At 41.5% G+C, this 24,363-nt stretch overlaps 1 protein-coding gene across 1 annotated transcript; it reads left to right on the top strand.

Moving 5' to 3' along the window:
- The first annotated feature begins 1,453 nt into the window (after window positions 1-1,453).
- On the top strand, window positions 1,454-16,983 carry NOM1 (nucleolar protein with MIF4G domain 1). The gene is given in 12 exon segments (XM_075144142.1): window positions 1,454-1,484; window positions 1,487-2,343; window positions 3,157-3,281; window positions 4,242-4,437; window positions 6,495-6,818; window positions 7,334-7,444; window positions 8,721-8,888; window positions 9,518-9,639; window positions 13,424-13,556; window positions 13,922-14,053; window positions 14,776-14,885; window positions 15,902-16,983. Coding segments are annotated over 12 exon segments (2,487 nt in total). The 3' UTR covers window positions 16,080-16,983.
- The last annotated feature ends 7,380 nt before the right edge of the window (window positions 16,984-24,363 follow it).

Genomic DNA, 24,363 nt, shown 5'->3' with positions numbered 1-24,363 from the left:
AAGCATCTAATATTTTCTCAAATTATATTCAGCTGTATTTATCTAGCATTCTGGCATGCTGCTGGATTACTGTTATCAATAAATCTATAAATAGGATGCAAAATGCATGTGAGCTGTCTGTGCTTGAATAAAAAGCGGCCCAGCAATAAATTATAGCATAATATATAGTTTAAAATGTAGCAAAAGGAATGCCTTGCAAAATCAATGCAACATATTTTGTCACTGAGGGTGAAAGATTCATTATGATCAGCCTTGAGAAAGCTGGATTTCTGAAGCATGGGTCATCTAGGACATATGATGTAATGAGAGAATATGGAAACATGCATAAAAAGACAAAAACAATCTTCTGAATAATAAAGCCATATTAAATTTTCAGGTAAAATATAAGTCCTGTGCAGTACTTCATTGTTCAAGAGAGGTCAGGAGTGTGACACCAAAGAACAAAATAATGAAGCCTGACTTCCTATGGATTTGGTCCCCACAGGAGATTCAAGACCGACCCTTTTTCTGAAACTGGGTCACGTGTGCTGGCTTTCATTTGTGTTTTCTGGTGTCTGCTAAGGTCTAAGCTCATCTTGTAGCGCTCTGTTTAGCTAAGAAATTCTTTCCTCTACCCAGCCACCCATTTCAATGAAACTTGAGGAAATTCAGTGTTTCGGGGAACTCAGGCATCTGCCAGACATGACTGAAACTGGCACTAGATTTCGAAGTTCGTGGGAGGAGAGGATGCAAACACAGATACAGGGCCAGATACGCAAACCCAGCAGGTTGCATAAGACTAGAGTACAGCAAAGAGACTAAAAATAGGACCAACCAATTGGTTTTCCTGCTGACAGCAGCAAGCTGCCATGGGACATTTAATTCCCTCTGATCACATAAATGACAGACGAGTTATCACCTGCTGTGGGTGCCAGGCCAGGCAGAGCAGTGAGGATCCCATCCCTGTGGCAGGGGCCACCAATCCCATCAGCTGCATCACCTTGCCCCACACGCCGCTCTGGAGGGAAATGCCGCAAGAGAACTTAGCACCGGACAGAGGCTGTAGACGTGGACGTTGTCCCTGGCATGCTTAGGAAGACACACCTGAGGTTGGCAGGGTTGGAAGGGGCTTAAAAGGAGGGACTGGGCAGGTGGACGAGCAGCCAGGGGCGCTGACCGTCCCTCGGCTCCTGTGGCCTCGCGAGGCGTTAGCGAGAGCCTCGGGCCCAGTGGGCGTCGGGGCTTTGCGGCCAGGGCTATGAGGAACGAATTGTTCCCGTCCCTTCTGTAAGCAGAGGGACAAGCCTTACATTTTCTTAAATATATAAAAAAAGAGGGGTTTTCTACGGATTTAGCGGCTTTGGTAGGAGTTTCAAGCGAGCGCCTAGGCCGCCGGGGACCAGCTCGTCAGAAATGGGCCCGCCCGTGCGGCCGCCCGGCGGCCAACGCCCAGCAGGGGGCGCTGCAGCCCGAAATGGCGGCCGCGCGGCGGAAGAGGAAGGTGGACTCTTCCCCAAGATGGCGGCGCCCAGGCGCGGCGTGGCTGAGGGGAAGATGAAGCGCCCGGCGGCTGCCCGCGCTCGCCGCGGCGGGAAGCTGGACAGGCTGCGGCAGTCGGTGCAGGAGTTCGTGCAGGCAGCCGGCGACCAGGCGCCGCTGCCCCTGCTGAAAGACTCGGAGAGGCAGAACCGCAGGAGCCGCCGGGACGCGAGAAAGGAGAAGCGCAGGCTCAAGCGGAGCCGCCGTCGCCGCCTGCAACGCGGGGAGCCGGTGGAGGCCCCCGCCGCCCCGCCCAAGCCGCCTCCTGCCAAGCCGGCTCCTGCCGCCCGCCCCAGAGCCCCGGCCTCGCCCGCCGCCGCCGTCAGAAACCAGCGGCCGGGGCCGGCACCGACACCCCGCGCGGCCGCTCCCGCCGCCGCAACCGCTTCGGCGCGGAAGCGGGCCCTGCTGCAGGCCAACGAGGAGGAGGAGAAGGAGATCCGGCGCCTGGAACGGCGGCTGGGGCTCGGCAAGCGCCGCAAGAAGCAGGAGGGGTCCGCGGCGGAGAAGCTGCCGCAGAGCTTCCTGCGGGACGGGCTGGGCTACGTGCTGGGCGCCCTGGGCTCCCGGGCCGGCCTCAGCAGGCTGTGCGAGAGCAGCGACGAGGAGGAGGCTCCGGGGCCGCGGGGGGACCAGCCGGAGCCGCGGAGGGACCAGCCGCGGCTGGAGGAGGAGGAGGATGAGGAGGAGCCGGAGGACGCCTCAGCCCCCTCCGAGGGGGGTGATGTGGAGGGACAGTGGGAGAGCGAGAGCTCGTCCTCGTCCCCCGAGGGCGGCGGGGTGCCTGAGGCCAGCGAGCCCCCCAGCGAGGATGAGGAGGAGGAGGTAGGGTAACGCAAACCTGCTTCTCAAAGTACATCCGCAACCTGAACATGAAGCAGTTTACATCGCCTCTAAAGCCCGGGTGTTTGCTGTCGAGTCAGGCCACGCAGAGTGTTGTCGTGGGTCAAAACAGCGCCGGGCCCAGCAACAGTGCGGACTTCAGCGGCCTGCCGAGTCCCAGGGCGTGGAGGGTGGAGTTCCCCCAAGTCAGGATGCTGGCAGATAAGACCCTAAAGCACAGGGCCTGTGGCCTTGACTCTATCTACGAGATCAGCAAATAAAAGCAACAAAACGGTGGCACTACCCTGGCTGTAGAGTTTAAGAACATGGTTAAGCACTTCTGCTAAGAGCAAAGAGAGCTTATGTTAAAATTAATATCTGTTGCAAACTGAAGTGTTGCTTCTCGATGATCCCAGCGGTTCTGCCTGCTCTAGGTCTTGTAGCATGGTGGAGGAGAGGAGGCCAAACAGGTCATTTAGCCCGCATGGCACTAACTTAAACTGTTAGTACATCTGCAGCTGATAAAACCTGGTTAAACCAAGACCTAAGATGTCAGGTTTTAATAACAATAACTTAAAGAAAGTTTCATGTAAAGGGAAGATGTTTTTTGCTGCCATCAGGTTGGTCAGAAGCGATACCTTGTTGCATGCTTCTTCTCTGTTTGAAGTTGTTCCTTTAGCATTAGTTATTAGATGGTAAAATATATACTTAACTAAAAGTTTGGTATATTAATCTTAACTGGAAATGTATATTTGTGTTCAAATATTTAAGATACAAGTCTCATTTGGTATTTTATTTTATTGTTTTCCTGGTCAGAGTCATAATCACGGTGCTACAAAGTATGTTCCCCCTCAAGTAAGGAAAGCTCAGGAGACACTAGATGACAAGAAAAGAGAAGAATTGGGAAGGCTGAAGAAAATGGTGAATGGTCTCATTAATAGGTAATGTAATAAGGAAAGTCATTAATCTTTCTGATTCGATGTGACAGTGCTCATCATTCAAAGAAAAGTGGCAAGGATGTGACTTTTCTCTTCACAAACTGATTTTAAGTTGGCAATCATGTCTGCTCTCCTTAATAATAATTATCTTTGTTGATATAAATTCTTCAAAGTTGGTCGTTATAGAAGTTGAAAAATCTAGAAAATAAATTTAAGATTGGGCTGAATTCCACACAGCAGTTGCCTGCAAGTGCTAGGTATAATTCACTAAGTGTCAGTTGGAGCATGCCTATAAAAAAACCTCATAGTGTGAGTTATAACTCCCCCCCAAAACCCATGATTTTCTTTTTTTAATTAAATAAAATTAAATTTCTCCAACATTACAACTGAGGAGGAGCAACACTTCAACCTACTGAAGAACAGAAGAAGTAATTAACACTTCCATGTGTTTTAATTTTAGAGTATTTTTAAAATAAGAAATCTATTGGCGTTTTCTTTTATCTATGTTATCTGTAAAATGCAGACTATGGTATGCAGTTTGTTCAGTCGTTTAGAATTTGATATACCTTATATGTTAGAAAAGTATGAGGTATTTTCGTACTTAATTTTGCCAAAGGCTGTGATGTGCCATAGTTACAACTGCTAAGAACAAAGTCTGTTTTCTTAATAAGTCTGTTCAGCGTGACAGTAAGCACATCGACAGTGCTTTGTAAATACTGCTGCTAAGCTGTTTTTACATGTAAATATTTTCCAAAAAAAGCCCAGAATTAAACCTATGTTGTATATTTTTAGCTTAGTGAACACAGTAAAATACAAAAGGTCCCTTCCAGTCATCTTTTCAATCTTTCTTCTTAAGCCAAGCTAGTTTCTCTAAAAAGAATAGGTTGTTTGTTGGGTAAATTGAAAATTGTGCAATCGTGTAAAGAGAAGAAAAAGTGAACATTGGATTTTGTTTCTCAATAGGCTGAGTGAACCGAATTTGTCCTCCATTAGTGGACAGATGGAAGAGCTCTACATGGCCAACAGCAGAAAGGACATGAATGAAACTCTGACAGATATTCTCATGAATGCTTGTGTTACTGCAGTTGCCATGCCTGCGAGGTTGATGATGGAGCATGTCCTTTTGGTCAGCATTCTTCATCATAATGTAGGAATTGAGGTAATTCTTGTGGTCGGGACGAATTTTGTTTAATAATACATATTGTAGAGTGTTTTCCTTGATATTTTGTTTGAATTCCCTTTTAGTTTTTGATTGTGTGTCACTAAAAAGCATCTCTAGTTGAATTTCATCAGTATTTGTAGCTTATTTGCTAGGTGTCCACAACTGAAAGGGACCAAGTCTGTTGCTTTATCTGAATACTTTATTTCCTCCATGAGTTACCACTGGTCAGTTATAAAAACATCAGTTTTTTCATGAAAATCTTTCTGCATCCATAAAACTGAATTTTTTAAGCGTCAAGTTTTCTCCTCTTTAATTACACTAATCCATTTCTGTTCTCTTGGGTATATGAGGGTATTGTTCTTGAACGATGTGTATCCAGATAAGGAAAGCGGTACAGTTACAGAAATCCTTTTACGTCAATGGAAGAAGTCCTTTTTTAAGGCCAATCATGCAAATAATCAGTGGAATTAACTAGGTATATCAATGGCTCCAGAATATCAAAAACTTCAAAAAGCATGGCAAATTTCTTGGAGGTTTTTCTTTTGTATTTTTAAGTGTGAAGAGGGATTGAGATAAAGAATCTCTTGCTTACTGTTAAGAAGACGCTGAAACTACTGATGTCAAAGGGAAGATTTTAGCTGATTTCAGTGAAGCGTCTCTCAGGAAACTGAGGTGTTTCAGCACCATGTTCCCATCAAGTTACATTTTCTTTCTACATCTCAATGCAAAAGATGCATTGATGCAAGTTCTTCAGTTTGTCATGTAGTAACCTGAATGCTGTCTCTGAAACCATATTAAATATCAGATGGATGCAATTACAGCAGCTTTTTCCATGCAGCCTTGCCATTAAACTTTTTTTTGTTCCTCTTTGCTGCTTGAAAGGCAGTTCTGACTGCAAATATAACGTAATATTACAATGCTGTTTTAAGAAGAGAAACACAATCTTTTTAGAAGTTGAAACTTTGTAGCATACCTAGTAATAGGTTTTAGATATGGATATACTAATAGGTATTGGAAATAGATGATATCCAGACTGTGTTTTGTACTACTGATTCTGTTACACAGTATCTTTGAATCTAAGACTGTAGTATTTAAGTATACCATAAAGCCCTATTATTTCTTCTGTGAAATAAATGTAGAAAATGCATTACACGAAAGAGTGATAGCAGAGCTGCATTTAAGGTTAGTTTGAGCAATGCAGAAGTTGGGATTCCAATAACTGTGTTTATGCATTTGTGCATTATGATCATTGGATCGTTAAAACCTAAACTGGTTTGTAATGCAAGTCAGCGCTGCTCCTGGGACTTCCAGTTTTTATACCAACAATCAGCAAATGTTAGCACCATGATAATGGGGGGGCGTCTTGTTCAGCAGTAATGTTCATTACCTACCTATATTTTGGTATGCTTTCTAATTCCAATCTGTAGCATCAGTTCTCTCTTCGCAAATACAGAGATTCCAAAATTTCTTTTCCCAACTGTACCACTGACAAATGGCTGAGACTTATCCCCACTTCAAAATCAGCCTAAGCTCATGCTCAGTAACTGTGAAAACTTGGTATGTTGGGGGTTGTTTTACAATACTATTTTTTACCATCCTGTTAAGGATTTTATTCTGGAATGCTGAACTCTGTGATGCATTTGGTTTCTGATACGCAGCTTTTACTGGATGAATGACTAGCAGTAACAGCATGCTAGCCTGGCAGCTGGGAAGATGCTAATAGGTGTGGTGTCCATGAAAATTCTGTAAACAAGTTCTGATGTATGCGTACTGGAAGTTCATAACATTTGCTTTTCTTGCACAGACTTTAAAAGGCAACTGGATAGCGTATATGAGGTGTAAATAACATATACTTTAAGAAAATGTGACACCACTTAGATATTTGTATATGTAAATGTAGAACATCCATATTGGTTGAGAGGAGCAACAATATTTCATTAAAATTAATAGTGGCAGTGCCCCAAAAATGAATGTTTTACAGATGTCTGTAAAATCTACTTACGGTTAACTGCTGGATTTTTCCCCCCCCGCCGCCTTAATGGAACTATTGCCAGGTCGGTGCTCACTTTTTGGAAGCCGTGGTGAAGAAATTTGATGAACTCTGTAAAAGTGATGCTGAAGGGAAAGAATGTGAAAATCTGCTTGCCTTGATTGCTCATCTGTATAACTTCCATGTGGTTCATTCCCTGCTGATCTTTGATATTCTGAAAAAGCTTGTTAGCACTTTCACTGAAAAAGAGATTGAGTTGATTTTGTTTCTTCTGAAAAATGTGGGCTTTTCCTTAAGAAAAGATGATGCGTTGGCTTTGAAGGAACTGATCACTGAAGCCCAGAGGAAAGCAAACACAGCAGAGAAGAAACTCCAGGATCAGACTAGGGTATGTGCGTGTGTTTTAAAGATTTTCTGTTCTGAATAGACTTTAATAAGCACTTGGATACATGTGTTAATTTACCAAAATGTTTTCTGATGTACTCTATTTAGATTCTAAGTTACCATTAGTGTTCAGTTGTTGCATTCAGTTATTTGCATTCTTTAGTCTATCAGTTCTTAGGACACAGACACCAAAATGCTTGTAATGGTCGAGACTAGGACTGTTTTATGTCTTATGCAATGGACAGTGGTTCTGTTTCATAATACCTTGTACACTTTAAAAAATGGTCACTGAGGCGTGGTGTTTAGCAGATTAAACTTTGAATTGAAGGTTGAACACGAATATAATAGGAGTTAAAGTAAACATCCTTCTCTCTATTTGTATTCATGTAATCTAAATTTTGATGTATATTGCCAGCTGAGCTGCTTATTCTCACAGAATGGTAATTTCAAAGTACACTCTCTACTTTAATAAAGAAACTCACAGCACATAATCCACAGAAATATTTCTTTTCCCAATAGGTTCGTTTTATGCTAGAGACTATGTTGGCACTAAGGAATAATGACATGCGTAAGATTCCTGGTTATGATCCTGAACCAGTTGAAAAACTCCGCAAATTGCAAAGAACACTGGTGAGAACCTTCCTGACATATGTAGTATAGCTGTTCTTAAACCAGAAGTAATTATTTGTATTGTATGTTGGCTTGATGAGCTATAGTATTTTTTAATTCGTTTACCAGTCTGAAACTCTTGTGGACAAAAATCGCTTCTTAGATCGTTAAGTATTATCTCCTGTGTCCAAGTTTAGTCAGCAGTCAACCAGCCTTCTGCAGAACAGTTTGAGAAAGGACATAATACTTAGCCAAAGACTTTGCCTCAAAGTCCTATACTTGAAAAAGAGATGTGGGGTGTTTAATGATTGTGCAGAAGAAATGAGTCATTATGACAAGTTCTTTTTTCCTTAGATTTTGGATGCAGGCACCTGCACTTTACCAGAATTATTTTGGAAGTCTAACACTTCTGAAAACGTGGATGTTTTTTCTTTCTTGTTTTTTTTTGGCGGAGAGAGGGCAGTTTGTCTAGAACAACCCAGTATAAAATGCATGAAAGTAATTGTCTCTTTGGATTGAGAATGAATTCATTTTCACAATACTTGAATCTGGTTTTAGAGTCCCTCTATCTCCAACCTGAAAATTATACTTGTCTACAACACCTAGAGCATCTTATTTTCAGAAATTTGTAAGTGCAGGATGTGCACATCAGTGATAATAGGCCAGGCAAAAATAAGCTAGGTAACCTAGACCTGTAGAATTTCCTCTCTTAAATTTTCACAGTCCTCTTAATACGCTTCTAGCCTCTTTTGTTGAAAATTCGTATTTTGTTTGAAGAGTTTAAACTTTTTGTTGTTTGAATTATACAAAACTTAAGGCAGTTTGTCATGTCATTTTATTTGACCACAAGTGTTCAAAAGGAAAATCATGACCAGATTTTAAGATGCTGCAACTGATTTTCAATGTCAGCATCAAGTCTGAATTCTAATCAAGTTTTGTGATTGGAAGATGGCTACTTTTTAATTGATTGTCTCTTTTTTTAAATAACAAAACCATGAGCTTCTAAATATAGATTTAAGCAACTTCTTGTATTTGAGAAAGTAGAGCATATGGGAAACTTGTAAATTCTTTTCAGGTTGCTGACTGAAACTAAAGGTTGTGGGGGGGAACATATGAAGACCTTTATGGAGATTAAGTTATTTGTTTTAAAGTAATTTTAAGTAATCAAAGTATTTGTTGAGGGGGGTGTTGTTCGTTTGTTTTTTGTTTGTTTGTTTTGGGGTTTTTTGTTTGTTTGTTTTTTAAAAAGAAACCTTCAAATAAAAGCTTTTGGGTGTTTTGTATTTTGTTATTCAAGGTTCACAACAGTGGTTCTGGTAAAGAAACTCAGCTCCGAGTCTCCCTGGAATCTCTCCTCAGTGCTGATCAGGTTGGTCGCTGGTGGATCGTAGGGTCATCCTGGAGTGGAGCACCAATGATCAATGATACAAACAGCAAGCCTCAGCAAAAACTGCATATAGGAAAGGTAAACCCAAGCAGTGCTAGTTATAAGTCTAAGTGTTCATGATCTTTTGAATATTCTTCATACAGGTGAATAAGTTCGTTTCAGAGCCCACCAAAAAAACCTTCACAGACTCTTGTAAGACTAAGCTTTTGGACTGTAAATTCTGCTCTTACATTTTTCAAAATGTTGTACTCATGCGCTTCATAAGAGCTGTTACTGCAAATATTATGGTATAGCTTGTTTTTTCTTATCCTGTGGAATTGCAAAAATAACTTGTTATGTAAGTGAAAGAAGAGACTTGGACCTAAAGTGGATTTGCTAGTATGAATTCTGACAGGTAATGTCTGTCCGTAGGAAGCATATATCTAAGCTGATACTAAAAGTAGTGTGCTGGGATGGTCATGGTGACTTGCTTTAGAGAAGCATGTCTTAAAAATAATTGGCATAATTAAAATACATCAAAATATATTTCCTTAGTTAAAAAAGCTCCTGATGATACCCATGCCTCTGGGCAAAAACTCAGGACCTTTGGATTGATGCTTCATAATTTACTGGAGATCTTCATTAATGGTCTTATTGGAGGCTGCACAGAAATAGCTTTTTTTAAAGCAAGCTTAAATAAAATATCATTTAATTGTTTTTTTTTTCAGGTGAGTTCAAAGATAATGGAGCTTGCTCGTAAGCAGAGAATGAACACCGATATCAGGAGAAGTATTTTTTGTGTCTTGATGACAAGTGAAGACTTCCTAGATGCCTTTGAAAAGCTTCTCAAGTAAGTACAGACTAGCACAGAAGACAGCCCAGAACTAAGAACAGCATTAGCTGGATTGGAAAAATAACATTGCTAGTCTGGGCTTAAGAGTATTTAATTGATAATACAATTAAAGTGCATAGCTAGGGATCCATGTAGGGTAAAAGGGTAGGAGAGGGGACAAAACCCTGGTGTAAGGACTAGTAGGAGACAGGCAGAATTGACTGTCAGAGGAAAGGAGCAGCCCCTGTTGTTGTCACTCATACCTATAACTGTGATTTACAGCATCTTTTGACTTAAGAAGCTTGTATCTTTTTGCATTGAAGATGTGCATCCCAGTCTAGCGGATGGAAGTCTGTTGCAGGCTTGCTTCCTTACAGAGGCAGAGCAGAAGCGCCTTCAGAAAATGTCTTGGTTTTGTCGCTGGATTTCCGTACTACTGCCACTTCCTTTACATCTTGCCACCTTGTTAAGCCATCTCGTAGGTCTTTGTCCATACTTGCATGACCTGGTAGTGTTCTAGCACCTCCACTTCCCTCTTGCAGAATTTATTAGCTTTGGATTTGCTCCAGGGTCACATTTCATGTTAAGACCAGTTTCCTTACCACTTGGCAAACAGCTCTTTAGAAGAAGATGTGATCAGGGAAAAGCTCAAACGAAGCTATTCTTTGTGTTTGTCAGAATATTAATTGTAAGTCTATAGTAACTGGGAGGGGAGAGATCAGGTCTGAACTTTTCTGTTGCAGCCTTGTAATTCAAGGGAATTGTCTTACCAGGATGGCATGCAATTATTTAATTTGCTAACCAAACCAAAACAGACTTTGTAATAAAGTCAACTAATATTTGATTAAATGCCACTTCTGCAAAACACAGCTTGGATTTAAGACTGTGATGGAGTCATTCCAATATCTTAATATGGCCTGTTCAATTAAAAGAAATTAGCTGCTGCTGCTGCATTCTTGCCAAGACCTGGTAGTTCAATTTGCAAATTGATCCTTGACTCTCATCCGTGCTATTTAAACTAGTATACAAATCTGTATACATACAGATTGTATGGCAGAAAAACCTGTCTGCAGATTGCCTGGTGTGTGTTGATACTAATTTTTATACACCAAACTCGGAGAGGAGTTCTCAAATCTGCCCATATCTGGCAGAGTATAATGGAAAGTACACAGAATTTTCAGTGAAGGAATTAACTTTAATGTGAACGTGCGTTCCAGAGCGTATGGGAATTTATATTCGTATGTTTGATGTCAGTCTCATGAGAAGGAGCCTGAGAAATACATAAAGAAATATTTTAACTGCGCTTGTTGATTCATCTGCTGCTAGATCTATGGCAAAGTTGAGGTGTGGTTAAATGGCAATTTAAACCATTTTAAACCATGGCTGCTATAGTTCTGCTTGTCTTTCTCCTCCTTACATCCAAAGAAAGTAATTAGTTTGAAGCCAGAACAGCTCCCTGAAGTGGCTCAGCTTGTGATTCCAGAAGCGTCAATGTAAAGGGAGGACTGGGAACATCACTGGAGACAAAGAGAAGAGAGTGAGAGTTGGTCTGTTTCATCAGCTGAAAGGCCGTACCTCCTTCACAAACCACAGATTCACACACGAGGGGGAATGAATGCTTCTTAAGTTTGATGAAGAGGCAATTTTTTAAGCTATTTCATAGAGATGAAGAATTTGAGAAACTGTACTTCTTACAAAAAACTGAAACTTGTAAAAGTCTTAGATACCCTCTTTTAGTGTGGTGTGTAGTTCAGGATAGCGAGTATGTGACTGTATCTACTAAAATCGTTTGAACTGACTTTTAGAAGTTGGGTTTGAGTATTGCTATTTTTGATCTAAAGGCAACGATGGTCTTGGGCTTCAGCTGATGATAACTAGCCTAGTCAGAGGCAGGCTTCGGCTGGTGATAAATAATCTATGTCAGAGGCAGTGATTCCATATACAGGGGGAAATTCTTAAAGTGATCAAGACATACAAGTAACTCATGAATGATTTAATAGGTGAGATTCTTTATCTAAGATTATCAGTCTTATGAAATCTGTACAGATTTATGGTGAAACTCAGCAGTGAAAGACAACCCCGACTCTTAAATTTAGATGTTTAGGAATGCTAGGTCTGAAAAGAGAAAATACTGCTAGGTCTGTGAAGAAGTGAAAGTAAGAACAAAATTGAACATCGAAGTGCTGATTTACTTGGTTACAACCATCTGGCGACATGAATACTTCCTAAATAAGCAAGTCATGATAGAAGTGATGATGAACAAGGAAAAGGAGAGTGTGCCAGATTAGTGATTGCAATGTAACTTCACAAGTCATTTATTAAATGCATGTCCAGTGGTTGAAAACCTGTGTATTTTTAAAAAAAAAGTTTTGTTGCTCAAAATAATAAAATCAGACAGAACTTGGCTGATGGAAGAGCAAGCGAATTATATCAGAGACACGCACTTACAGTGCTGGCCTCTTTTGGAGAAGCAGACTTCTAAGTTTTCACCGCTCATTAACAATCAGCCTAGAAATCATCCCAGGTTTTCATATTGTAAAACTGTAAATTCTGGGGGTTTTGGGCTGAAAGACAATATTTTCTCTGTTAATCTGGTATGTGTCTGTGATCAAATGCACTGGCAGATGTCTGGAGGCGTATACAGATGAGGGATATTAGACTCAAGCAATAACAAACTGTACTCTACAGACTGTAGAGCAAGTTCCAGTGGAGTCAAACTTAGTTAGAAAATACACTTGAGTTATACTAATGTCATATGAAACTTGAGCTTGAAGCAATGAAAAGAATTTTGTTTGACATTTTTCAGATTATAATATGAAGCATTTTTCATTTTAATTGGTTTTAATGCTGCCAAGCATTTGGCAGCCCTGGAAGCTAAATCATATTATTCACAGAACAGGTGCATTGCGAGTTAGTTACCATTCCCTGCCAAAGTGTCTCAGCCCTCTTTTAGACTGGTCAGCTGTTCAGTCCTTGGCCTTTATGCTGAGGCAGCCAACATAAGTACTCATTGATACTGACTTTTTTCTACAGGTTTTTTTTTTTTTTTTGGGGGTGGTTTGAAATCACTGACTGCATCCTCTTAGGCTACTGTCAAACAATAATGAATTTCAAGTATTATGTAGCATAGAGTTGACCTAGAGATGAAAAGATTCATATCACCAAGTAGGGAAAACATCTTAAAATGTTCTCTTATCCCTAGTAAGTACCACAGAAGTGAAGGGCCCTGGTCATGTTTCCCTAAATAGGCTTATACTGATCCAAAGGCTGTTTTTCCTCCTGTGACCATAGATACCAGTGTGAGATAACCACAACAGGGTCCTACAGTTCTTGTTTCACTGTTTAACCTTTGTATCGGTACACCATGCAGCAGTGATTGCTGCAGTACTACTGCTACGTTCAAAGGCACAAGGCTCCATGATGACAGGGCCCTCCTATTTTTCTTCATGGAGAGCTACAGACGTGGAGTGGGCTACCTTTCCTTCCCCAGGGGGTAATTATACTTGTATCATTCCACTTCTTGGATGGTCCGAGGTCTTGCTTTTTCAGCCACTCCTTTAACACCAATAATACAGTAGTATTTCCATATTGCCATACCAGGATACTGATTTAGCCCACAGTCTTAAGGGTTTGAGTCCATTCAGTGTTTTAAAGACTTTGTAAGCACTTTCGAACAAGTAGAATTTAATGTGGTGGTTGGAGGTTTTTTTAAGCTTTACTCTCAGATGTTGACTGTAGCTCTTGCTTTGTGGCAGCAATTTTTTCCGTACTAAATGATTCTCATTCTCTTGCTAAATTTTAGGCTTGGACTGAAAGATCAGCAGGAGAGAGAAATTGTTCATGTTATCCTTTACTGCTGCTTACAGGAGAAGACATATAACCCCTTCTATGCATTTTTGGCTAACAAGTTTTGTGAATACGAAAGACGGTTTCAGGTGAAGAAAAATCTGTTTCTACTTTGTTTTAGTGTCATTATTGTGGTTAGAAAGACAGTTATTAAATACCTGAGAATGAATGCATGCCTGTTAAGATCTTGATCCTGAGGAAAAATTCTGCTGGTATAGCTATGCGTTCAGTGAGGCATACTCATGGTCAGATCTGAATAGGAAATAAAATACTGCAGAAGGTTTGCTTTCCTCTGTTTTACGAATTTTAAGAGAATTGAACAGTCTGATCAAGCATCTCTGTTAATTAACAGAGGGCTCATAAAGAATAGAAGGTCGAAAGGTTTTGTTACGTTGTTACTCATTTAAACAGTCACTTGATTTGTAGGATTTTTTTTTTTTCCTTTGACACCTAGGTGACATTTCAGTTTAGTATTTGGGACAAAATCAGAGACTTAGAAAACCTGTCAGCCGCTGCCATCTCCAACTTGGTTTCACTGTTGGCTCACTTATTAAGGACAAAATCATTGCCACTTTCAGTTCTCAAGGTTGGTGTGTTTTCTTTTCAAAATACTTCTGTATTTTCCTTGCATTTGCTAGTTCTATGGACAATGTATTTTCTCTGTTACCTAGCTGGTACTTTAGCTGTTTGTGGCCATAACCTAAGACAAAACTTGTTCTAAAATTACCAAATTAATCCCATTGATCATGGTAATGCTATCATTTGAGGAAAAGGGAACCTATGGTGACCCAGGCATACAGAAAGCCTACAATTCTATATCCAGAGCAATTGTAAGATTATTTTCTTTAGAGTATCCGAGTTGGAACTAAGGCCCCATCATTAACAGGCTTTGTCAGTGGATTCTGTGCTATGCTTTTTAGCTAATGTTGATTTTTATTAGACCAGAAAGAAATCTACTGAGCACTTGGATTTCAGAATGGGAAGTCCATAGAATTTTATTAGAAGAATAATTGAAATGTGTTAAACAGGCAATTACATGGATTGACCTAGGTACTTCTGAAGTATTTATCTAATTGAGAAATTATATCTGGTAGTCTGGTACTAGTAGAGAGGTTATTCCTTAGAAACTTCTCTGCTTCCTTAATGATTGGCTTTTGGAGGCCGCGTTCCTAGCTAATTCTATTGTGCCAAACTTAAAACTCGGTATATATGGGAGGCCAGTTGGTGTGCTAAAAGCTGTTCATTTAGAAAAGAATTCAGCTGTTTGAAATACTTGAATTAATCTAATTCTCGCTATCTCTCCACTAGGTAATTGAATTCAGCGAACTAGATAAACCCAAAGTCCGTTTCTTGCGACAAGTATTAAGCATGCTGTTAATCAAAACAGATGCTGAAGAACTTAGTGACATTTTTGTGAGGTAAGTGTTCAGAGAGATCTCCAGGGAACCCTTGGTGAGTAGTAGTTAAGGAAGTTTGTTGTTTTTTTTTTTTTTTGAATTATACAGTGCCTTTTCCAAAGATCAGTCATCCATCCCTTAAAAAGTAAGGGTGGGGTGAGTGGGGGAAGCGTATCATCTGTGTGTTAGTACAGGCTCTGATATAGATGCAACTGTGAGAAGTGTTATACAAAATAAGGCTTTCAGATATTTAATGTATCATTTTGGTCACAGGATTTTCATGAGCACAGCTCTGTAATGACCTGCTTTCCTTATTGCTTTACCATCTTTGTGCAGTGGGATTCACTCTCCCAGCAGTCTTTGCTAGAAGGTATCTTTGGTGTAAGAAGGAAAAATAAATAAATTGAGGGAAAGGTTTGGGGAAATTTATTTTTTTTTTTAAATCAACATTGTCTGGAAAATCTTATTTTTGTATATGGGACAGGGTTGGCTGGAGAGGCTGGGAAATCTCCATCCTTGGAGATGCTTAGGACTTGAGTGGATAAGACTCTGAGCAGCCTGACCACACCTGGATGTTAGTCCAGCTTTAAACAGGAGGTCGGACAAAATGACCTGCCGACATCCTTTCTGACATAAATTATTCCGTGATTCCATGATTTTGTTGTATTAAATTTGCAATGTCACATAAAGTTAGAAAAAATTAGGTGATGATGTCTCAATCGTTAATGCTGCACCACAAGGAAGTTCAAACATGGTGTTTGCCTCATTTGTTGCTGTAATGTAATTGTTTACATAAAGCAAGTCTAAGGCTCCAATATTCCATTTTATTGTTGAGGATCAATTGTATGTTGAGTGTGTTTGGGCTGTTTGCCAAACCAATGTAGACTTACTGGTAATTTGAAAGCCTCTTCAGAAAAGCTCCTTTTATATGTTGGATTTTTTCCTACATCTGTATTTGAAGAAGATAAAAAAAAAAAATTAAGAAACTTCTGAAACAGTAGAAGACTAAATACTATTTTTGATCTGTATCTTTACAGGATATCTGACAACCCCAAACTGGGAATGCTACGGGAAGGCTTGAAACTCTTCCTTACCCACTTCTTACTGAAAAATGTACAAGCCCAAAAAAGTGCTGAAGAAGCTAGCTTATTAAAGGAAAGAGTTGAGCTAGCAACCAAGGCTTTGCAAGCAAAAGAATCCAAATTGAAGCTATAGTTCTGTTTTTCTAATAAAACGTACGGAAGAACTAGGTCTGCATGAAGATGCAAAGCTTTGTTAGTCTTTCAGACCCAAATAATTGAGAATGAGGAGATCCGTCTTACTCCAGAGGATCCATTTTTTGATGTAAACAGTTACTTTGCTCTATACACCAGCTACAGGTTTAATTGAAGGTGATGCAAGGCCTTTCTGAAGAAAGGGAAAATATTTTTGTCACGTCCTTTTTAGTACGGGTGATTCGTGTGGATGGTTAGTATCTGCAGAAGATGTTGAATTTCTCTTCTATGGTACTCCCAGTCAGCAGTAGCGTTCTGCATTGCGTATTCTAACCTTTCATTTAAAATAATAGTGTAATACTGACGACTGTATATTAAAGAAGCAGCCTTAACCAAAGGCTTTTAATAACTCATCGTTGTGCTTGCCTGAAGAAACAGGCCACTAGATGGCAAAAGTACTGGTGAGTCAGTTTTGGAAGAAATCAACCTTTTTCTTAGAGTGTTGAAGTTATCCGCTAATTCTGTGAATTGTTGGCCTGGCTGTGGGTCAGGAAAAGATCTTCAGTTGGATTCAAAGCTGTAGTAAAACGACTCGAAGATCTGACTTTGCCCAATTATATTGGGTTTAGAGATCACAGCATGGTTTTATTGCTCTTTTAGCCTGTTTTTCGCAGCTTTAAAATTGGAGTTGCCTAATCACTTGTGTTAATCAAATTTTTCTAGGCGTAAAGAATAATATCGGTATGAATCTTTAATAAGAGAATACCTTCCTTAAGAATTTGCTTGCATTTTCCATTCAGATGTTTAAAAAAAAAAATGTACCTTTCTTTCTGTAACACTCAGTGTTAATGGTTTGTTTCTTTTCTCACTGTACCACTACACATTAAACTGCAATTTTTCTAAAGGCTTTGCTGTTTGTATTAGCTTGACTGTAGCTGGTTTGCCGGGAAGGGAATGACCTTAAATTGGGGGAAGGGTAGGAAGCACTTTCTCGTCTGCAGTACGCGGTGCATCTGCATGATCTACCTGTGCTAGAGCTGCCAGCCCTATTTCTACAACCAGGCTTGCCCTCTGCTGTTCAATACTCCGCTCACTTATGGTGCCTCCTAATCACATTTGATACAATTGATCTATTCAGCTGCTTTGAATCTGTCCCTGTTGGGAAAATTTGCTCCCAGTAGGCATCCTCCAGAAAATTTTCAGTTCTGTAGCAAGAGAAGTGGACAAGAATTTTTAATTTTTTTTTTTATTTTTTAATCAAAGAGTTGAATGTAGAATACTCTGCTTGCTCAGTTGTATGAGTAATGTTTTCAGGCAGACCCTAGCAGCCAGGCAGCTGTTTTTTTCACCTTTCGTCTGTTGGAGAGTTGTAGGGAACAAGGTGTCCCGGGAGCAGAGAGACCCAGTTTCAAAATCCCAGGTTACGGTAGCACAGTAACAACTAACACAGAAGAGACTGCCATCAAAAGAACAAAGCAAGATGCTTTCTTCAGCCTTTTTCATACCATTGGCAGCTTTTAAGCATACACAACTGGTTATTTCCCCTCAGTTACATCTTACACGCACCTGACACAAGAGGAAAAAAATTTAGCTAAAGTATTTCTAAAATTCATACCAATTAACAGAAGTATGGGCAGCAGAAGAATTGGCGCTGCGTTTTGATGGATACAAAAGTCACAACTTTGAAGAGTGCGTGTAAACAGCTCCCTTGCAAACAACTGTGCCAAGCCTCGTATTTTAGTTTTGGAGGCTGGACTAGGGAGAAAATCCGTGCAATGCCCTAGAAACTGGCTGCTGTGGAATGCATGGGACCTTGGTGAGTAAAAATTGCTCCCCCTAGACTGCAGCAACCACCTAATTAATTACTTTTCTTCGGTAGACCCAGCATTTCAACGTGTTTCTGTTTTAATAACACATAAATGGAAACACATTGCTCTAGCTGGGAGGCTGAGGCAACTTTCCTCTTCGAGATAAACCTCGGAACATCTTCTTTAAATTAAATATGACAGGCTGCCGGTTCCTTGTTTGATTGCCTTGCTTGGTGATCAGAACTGACCAGCCTTTGCTGCCCGTGGAAGGATTGCCTAGTGTTTTATGGGTCCGAGCCTATTCACTTGCTGCAGCTGCCTGAGGCAGTGTGATGCAGGTGTTGCTATGCAATTAGAGGAGATGGTTTTAACCTTACAGTCTAAAATTACAGTTGCTATTTTTTTTTAAACTGAGACTTGCATTAGTTATTATTTATCCCAAACACCTAGTATGTTTTGTTCAAACTTACGGTTATTAGAGCCATTGCTTTGTTTCTGAAAAAAATAGATTTTACCTGCCTACAGCTTTTACATTTGTCACATTTACGTATAAACATAAATTTTTTTGAAAAACGGAATTTTCAAGGAAAGCAGCCAAAATACACTGCCAGTCCATAGTGCCATAGTTACGGTACAAGGACAGTTGCTGCGGGTGATTCTGCATCAGTCCCGTCCTCTCGCTGTGATTCAGTGAGGGAATAACTGTCAAACAGAAATTTGACGTTCTAAGATAAATGTGAATTCCTGAGTCTTGGATCTTGCCATGTTTAACAATTTTTTCCGTGGTCCTACTGGCCAAACTGCCACAGTTTGACCCAGGTGGAAGGCCTGTCAGAGTCATTGATGTACATACGCATCTGCAAGCTGTCGCTTCTGTGGTCCAGTCGCACCGCGAGGATATAAGGCATATATATGGATATATATAAGGATATAATGTGAAAAGGAAAGCTGAGATTATTTTATATTTATTTTGTGTATATTTATATTAAAATATATTACATATTTATACATAACGTATTTTATAGATATTACATATGTATAAATGTGTGTATAAATATGTTATATATATAATATATATTTTTATATATATAATATTTTTTAACCCTGTAGAAAAAACTTGTCACCTGCAAAGCTGGTCCTGCCAAAGCGTCTCCTCCTTATAGCAGGGTTGTCGGTGCTATAAGGTCTCTCTGTAAGAGCAGCAAGTCCGAATGCCGGCAAGCGGCTTCCTGCAAAAGAGCACGCTAAGCGCTGGCTGCCAGCAGAGGCTGCTGGAGAAGTTACACCGGGCTTGGACGCGTTTTGCTTTGTCTGTCACAGAATAAGTATTCAATAACACACATACACAAAATACAGCATGTCAAGATTTCTTCCTATTAAATATTAGTCTGTTAGCCAACAATAAACTTCCGTGAGAAACGTTCCCTGATCGTTCCAATAAGAGAGATGCCACTTAAAATGTCCAAAATTCTTCCATAAAGGAGGTTTGGGGGAGTCACTACTTCATGAGCAGAAAAGGGCTTTGAATTGGTAAAAATACACTACACTGGAAAACCAAGCAGCTACGGTTACAACGCTAATCCTTACTCCTGACAAGCCAGTGGAAAATACGGCGTGATTTGCTTTAGAGGCATTTAACTAAAAGCCGGATGCTTGATTTTTTTAGTATATAGCAGAAGATTTCAATTCCCCCTTTAAACAGCACTATCCACTCATAGCTATTATCACGGTTTCAATTTTTGTTTTCTTTTAAGCTGGACAGCGATGTTTTAAACTTTCTCTGTTTTCTGTATCAAAATTAACAGGGCAGTAAAGTCTGGTTTTTAGCTTTGGCCAGAGTGTTACGCTGATAAATCATACGCAAGTCCTTTTGGCAGGGTTTTAACACCGCACCTGAATGGGCCAAGTATCTGCAGGGCTTTTTTAACTTGACATTTTTCCATTGTCCTGCACACCGGGGATGACGGGTTGATATCAGTCGTGCTCCGAAAGCACAGACGCAAGCAGGTCTGCCCTGCCTCGCGCTAGGTGTGCAACCCAATACTGTACTTAAAGCACATCTGGGATCGTTTCATTCGCATTGTTCTACGGGTGAACTTTGCACGTGAAAAGTTACAGCCCGGGAGCAGTGCGGTGCCAAATGTGCGCGACAGCGCTTTCAGCTTAATAAATATGCAAGTGGCAACCCTTACACTCAAATTTTTGTTGCATTGAGTGTTATAGCGGCTTAGTGCCCGTGTGTGCGAGAATCAATACGTGTTTTTTTCCTGCAGTAGATGAAGCACTTTCATTTTCAGGCGACAATTTGATCCGTAGGGTCACTTTTCCAAAGGCAGGGTGTAAGTTTTATCCAAGACTTTTTCATTGGACTGATTTCAGGAAATTGTAGGTAGAGATATGACACTTTTACCATATGCCACTTTTTGTTATTTCATCTCCTGGAAGAGCTTTCCTTCGCCCTCCAGTAAAGGTTAGCTTACCGTGAGGCCCACAGGCAAGGACATCACAGCTGCCCGTATAAAACAGCTGTGCTATCCTCAAATTCTAGTGCGACCTGCAGCCTTGCCTTAAAACTAATGACAGTAGCCTTCCGCTCATTTAGATGCATGCACAATTCAGAATCGGATATCATGTGGTTTCCCTAATAACGTTTTAAGGAAATGAAATGAGCATCTATCACGAATAAGTTTAGGAAGAGCCAGCTGGCACCAAATATTCCTTAAAACTTGTGTCCTAGGACAAAACAGTTCACACACCGAAACCAGCTCACTTTGTACGAATGGAGGACTTCTAAGTGAATATATTAAAAAATGACTAAGTAGTGTAGCTAGAATGAAAGGTACAGGGTAAAACTTAGAAATAGAGACCTTTTTTGAATAGTTCCTTTAAAGCCTTCTGTCAATAACAGTGAAATGGTTGTTTCATTTTCAAATGCGAAAGATTTCCAAGCATGACACATTTTTCATTAAAAACTCCATTATGGACCTTTTACCATTCAGACGGTAAGAGCACCCTCAAATCTCTCTTGGGTGTGCCGGTACACGTGGCCCTGGCGTGAAATAACACGGAATATTGTTGGGAGGCATGAAGCCCACTGCGGGAACAGCCTTCAGTTACAGCCAGGGGATGGAGCAACACATTTTTCTAGTATAGAGACAATAAGTCGAGGTATGCTCAGTGTCACCTGGGGGAAAAACAAGTCATCTTGATTGCATTTTCTAGGCTTATTCACAAAATCATCTCTCCTCCTCAGCCAAAGCTGTATATTCTGGATGGATTTTTTTTCCCTTACTCTGTTGTTCAATTCACCCTTAAAACATTGATTAGATGGTGTTTGCTTTCCAAAATCCCTAACTAAATGGTTCGTATGAATATGAAACCAAGCCTGTTGGTCTCTTGAAGATTTTTATTGCACCGAGGATTGTGCAGGTACTGTGCAGCAGAGATTAGGAAGCAGTGCAGAAAGGCAGGGACAGCAATTGCGAATCGTAAGCATTTCCTATAATGATAAAAGCTGTCGAGGGAGCCTCTAGGGAGCTTTTCACCACCGCTTCAGAGCTTGAGCAGCAGGCAATAGGTCGGCTCGAAAGCTGCTGTGTGTTTTGAATCAGTTCGTTTTTCTTATCTGTGGTCTGAAAGCAATGTGGGAATCGGATCCGGAGAGACACTAGACCCATCGATATTTCTTGGGCTGCCCTATTCTTGTGAAACCTTACACCAGGTTTGTGTGTTTAAAGGAGCCTTCAGACTGCTAAGGGCTGGAGAAGCAAATCTTTATTCCTGGCCAGGTTTTTGACACCCTCATGGATGCTGAGTTACACTTTCCCCGAAGTGGCCTCCTCCAGGGAGGAGCCGGGGCTACCCAACGTCGGGGCTACTCCGACGTGGAGCTGTCGGAGGCACAGGCTTAACAGGTTTTGCAGAAGAGGACATTAAGCTTTTTCAACATTATCCCATATTCCTCTGCTGCTAAAATCCACCCTCAAATGTAACCTCTGGATGTGTTTATCAGTCCTAAAGATGAAGACTTGGAAGAATAAAGGAGTGGGGGTTTCAGGTATCTTGCCATCCTTAGCTGACGAACTATTCTTCCTCCCATCCCCAAAGCAAAGAGCACCCATGAGGATCTGTAGTAACGAGAGAGGTGTCCTCTCTGGGCAGCTTCAGGGTCCACAGAACGGGAGAGCTTTTTGGTGGTGCAAGCACCAGCTACCTGCACGCTGCCCACAGCTCCTGCTCCCTGGGGGTGATTCAACTTTAGACACCTAGGTTGGCCTTCCCATCTCAACATGACTCCCCACAACGTGGTTCCCACAGGTGAACAGGTCACGCACTCTTCTCCTCGCTGTCCTACAGCTGGGGAACCAGCACGCAGGCAGTTCGACTCATTTACCCGCGAAATCTGCAGGAGAAGCGTGAGATGAACCCACCCACCCAGGCGTTTCAGTGGCACAGCCGGGCTCTCTCTCTTCTGCTAAAACCTCCATCATGGGCTTTCCATCACCTGAAACCTGCGTTACACTGAACAGCATCTGATCACAGGCTGAAGAGTGAAAATGTGGATAAAATCTATAAGTATTATTACAACAAACTTACACAGCTGTTATTCCAGCTCCTCCATAGTCATTAATACCGGCCATGATCCTTTCATCAGGGGTTTCCAAGGCACATGAAAAGGCAAAAAAGGTGGGAAGACCAGCTGTTTCATGAGGTGGAGGCTGAAGAAAGGTGCACACATTGTCTAAGCAAATTATCTGCAGAACGGAGCTGAGTGCCGTGATGCTCTGGGCAGGACCATGGAGGCAGCATATCACTGCCTCGCAGCACCCGAATCTGCTTCTCCCGCCACCCTCAGCCCATCCTCACAAGACCATGTGAAATGCTCATACATATCTTAAAAATCCTCAGGCCACAGTCAATCAGGCCCTTCAGAAAAGTTGGGGGGGGCTAAAAGCATGGGAGGGGTGAAGGTAGTCAAGAAGATCCCTGAAAGAGGGTGAGAGCTGCGGCAGGAGCTGGGGAGAGAGGAGGAGGCAGCGGAGACAGCAGGAGCCACTGGCTGACGCTGCTGAAGTGTCATCTTAATTATCCCTGGCAAAAGAATAGTGATTAACATCAATGGCTGTGGACAACCTTTATGTAATTACTCATTAACATTTCTAAAATTGCACCTAGCTGCTACAGCAATACATGCTTTATAGATTCATCATGTTGAAGTCCGGAAAGAATCATTAGATCGTCTATGCAGACCTTTGCGCATCGCCAGCCGCTATTACGCTGCAGAAATTAGCACTGGAGGCGGCTCGGCGGCTTGTGCTTGGCTTTCACATACTTTCCAGAAAGGGCATCCGGGGATAGCAAGCGATGGACAATCTGCCCCATCCCTTGAGATGTTGTTCTAAATTGGGATCGCCCTCCTGCCCCATCCCCAGGTTACAACCCATGCTGGCTGCCTTTCATTTGTATTTATGGAAATGGTACCCACAGCCCAGCAGGGCTGGATGGGGACAGGAATTCTCCGTCCCCGTCTCCTCTGTGCGGGAAGAGAGGAGGCAGCCGAATTAGAGGCTTCTGCATCGTCCAGCCGTGCTCCCTCTTCAGACACAAGTCTGACCTGCCAAAAGCTGCCATCGGCCAAGAACATTAACAGAAGTCCTGTGAATAATAATTTCAAATAATGGATTAATTAGAGGAAATTGTGATCTGCTTGCAAATGTCCTGCAGGCAGTAAAATGGAGCTAAGCCTTCCAGCTACACAATTCATTGCAAGCCACTGGCTCTGCTGGGTTTTAGAAGAAGAAAAGGACACCGTTCTTCTCATCTACTGATTTTAGAGACCAGTCCCAGTTAGATTTAACCCAGCAAAACCTGTTCCTTTTCCAAAAGGAAGCTGAATGCCAAATTTTGATAGTAGCTTGTGATCAGAGAAAGACCACTAAATGACCACTCCGACCTCTTACACGCCACGGGTGATCCCATTTCCATGCAGGCACTCCCATTTCCACACAGGGAGAGCCCCAGGACTTCAGTTAAACTGAAGATTTTCAGCCCTCAGAGTAGGGAGAACAAGACAGTAAACACCTCCCTGGGTCTCTGCCCTTGCAGAGGACTCTTTGGAGGAGACATTACACAACGCCTCACTCCTCAAGGCAAGAAAAATAAAGCAAAAAGTCCCAGAAAAGACAAAACCACCTAATCTATTAATCAGGGACAAGCCCAACCCACCATAGGTGTGATCCCGATTGCATGAGCATTAGGGCAAAATAAGAAATCAAACCACTGTATCGCGGTCACTGAGTAACTCCCAGAGTAACATGCAGTTGGCATTTAACTCTGGCCAGACTTGCACCAGCATTTTGGGGGCAGAAGGACTGTAATTTCGTCACTACACACAACGCCCGAGAGAGACTGAGGGAGGGAAGGGAGCTTCATCCCTTCCATTATTTGTCCTGCATTGCTGTTCAGGGGATTCAAACA

The sequence above is a fragment of the Calonectris borealis genome, chromosome 2 (genome assembly GCF_964195595.1).
Source record: "Calonectris borealis chromosome 2, bCalBor7.hap1.2, whole genome shotgun sequence".
NCBI lineage: Eukaryota > Metazoa > Chordata > Aves > Procellariiformes > Procellariidae > Calonectris > Calonectris borealis.
Note: the sequence above shows the minus strand (reverse complement) of the source record. Positions and strands in the feature narration are given on the sequence as shown.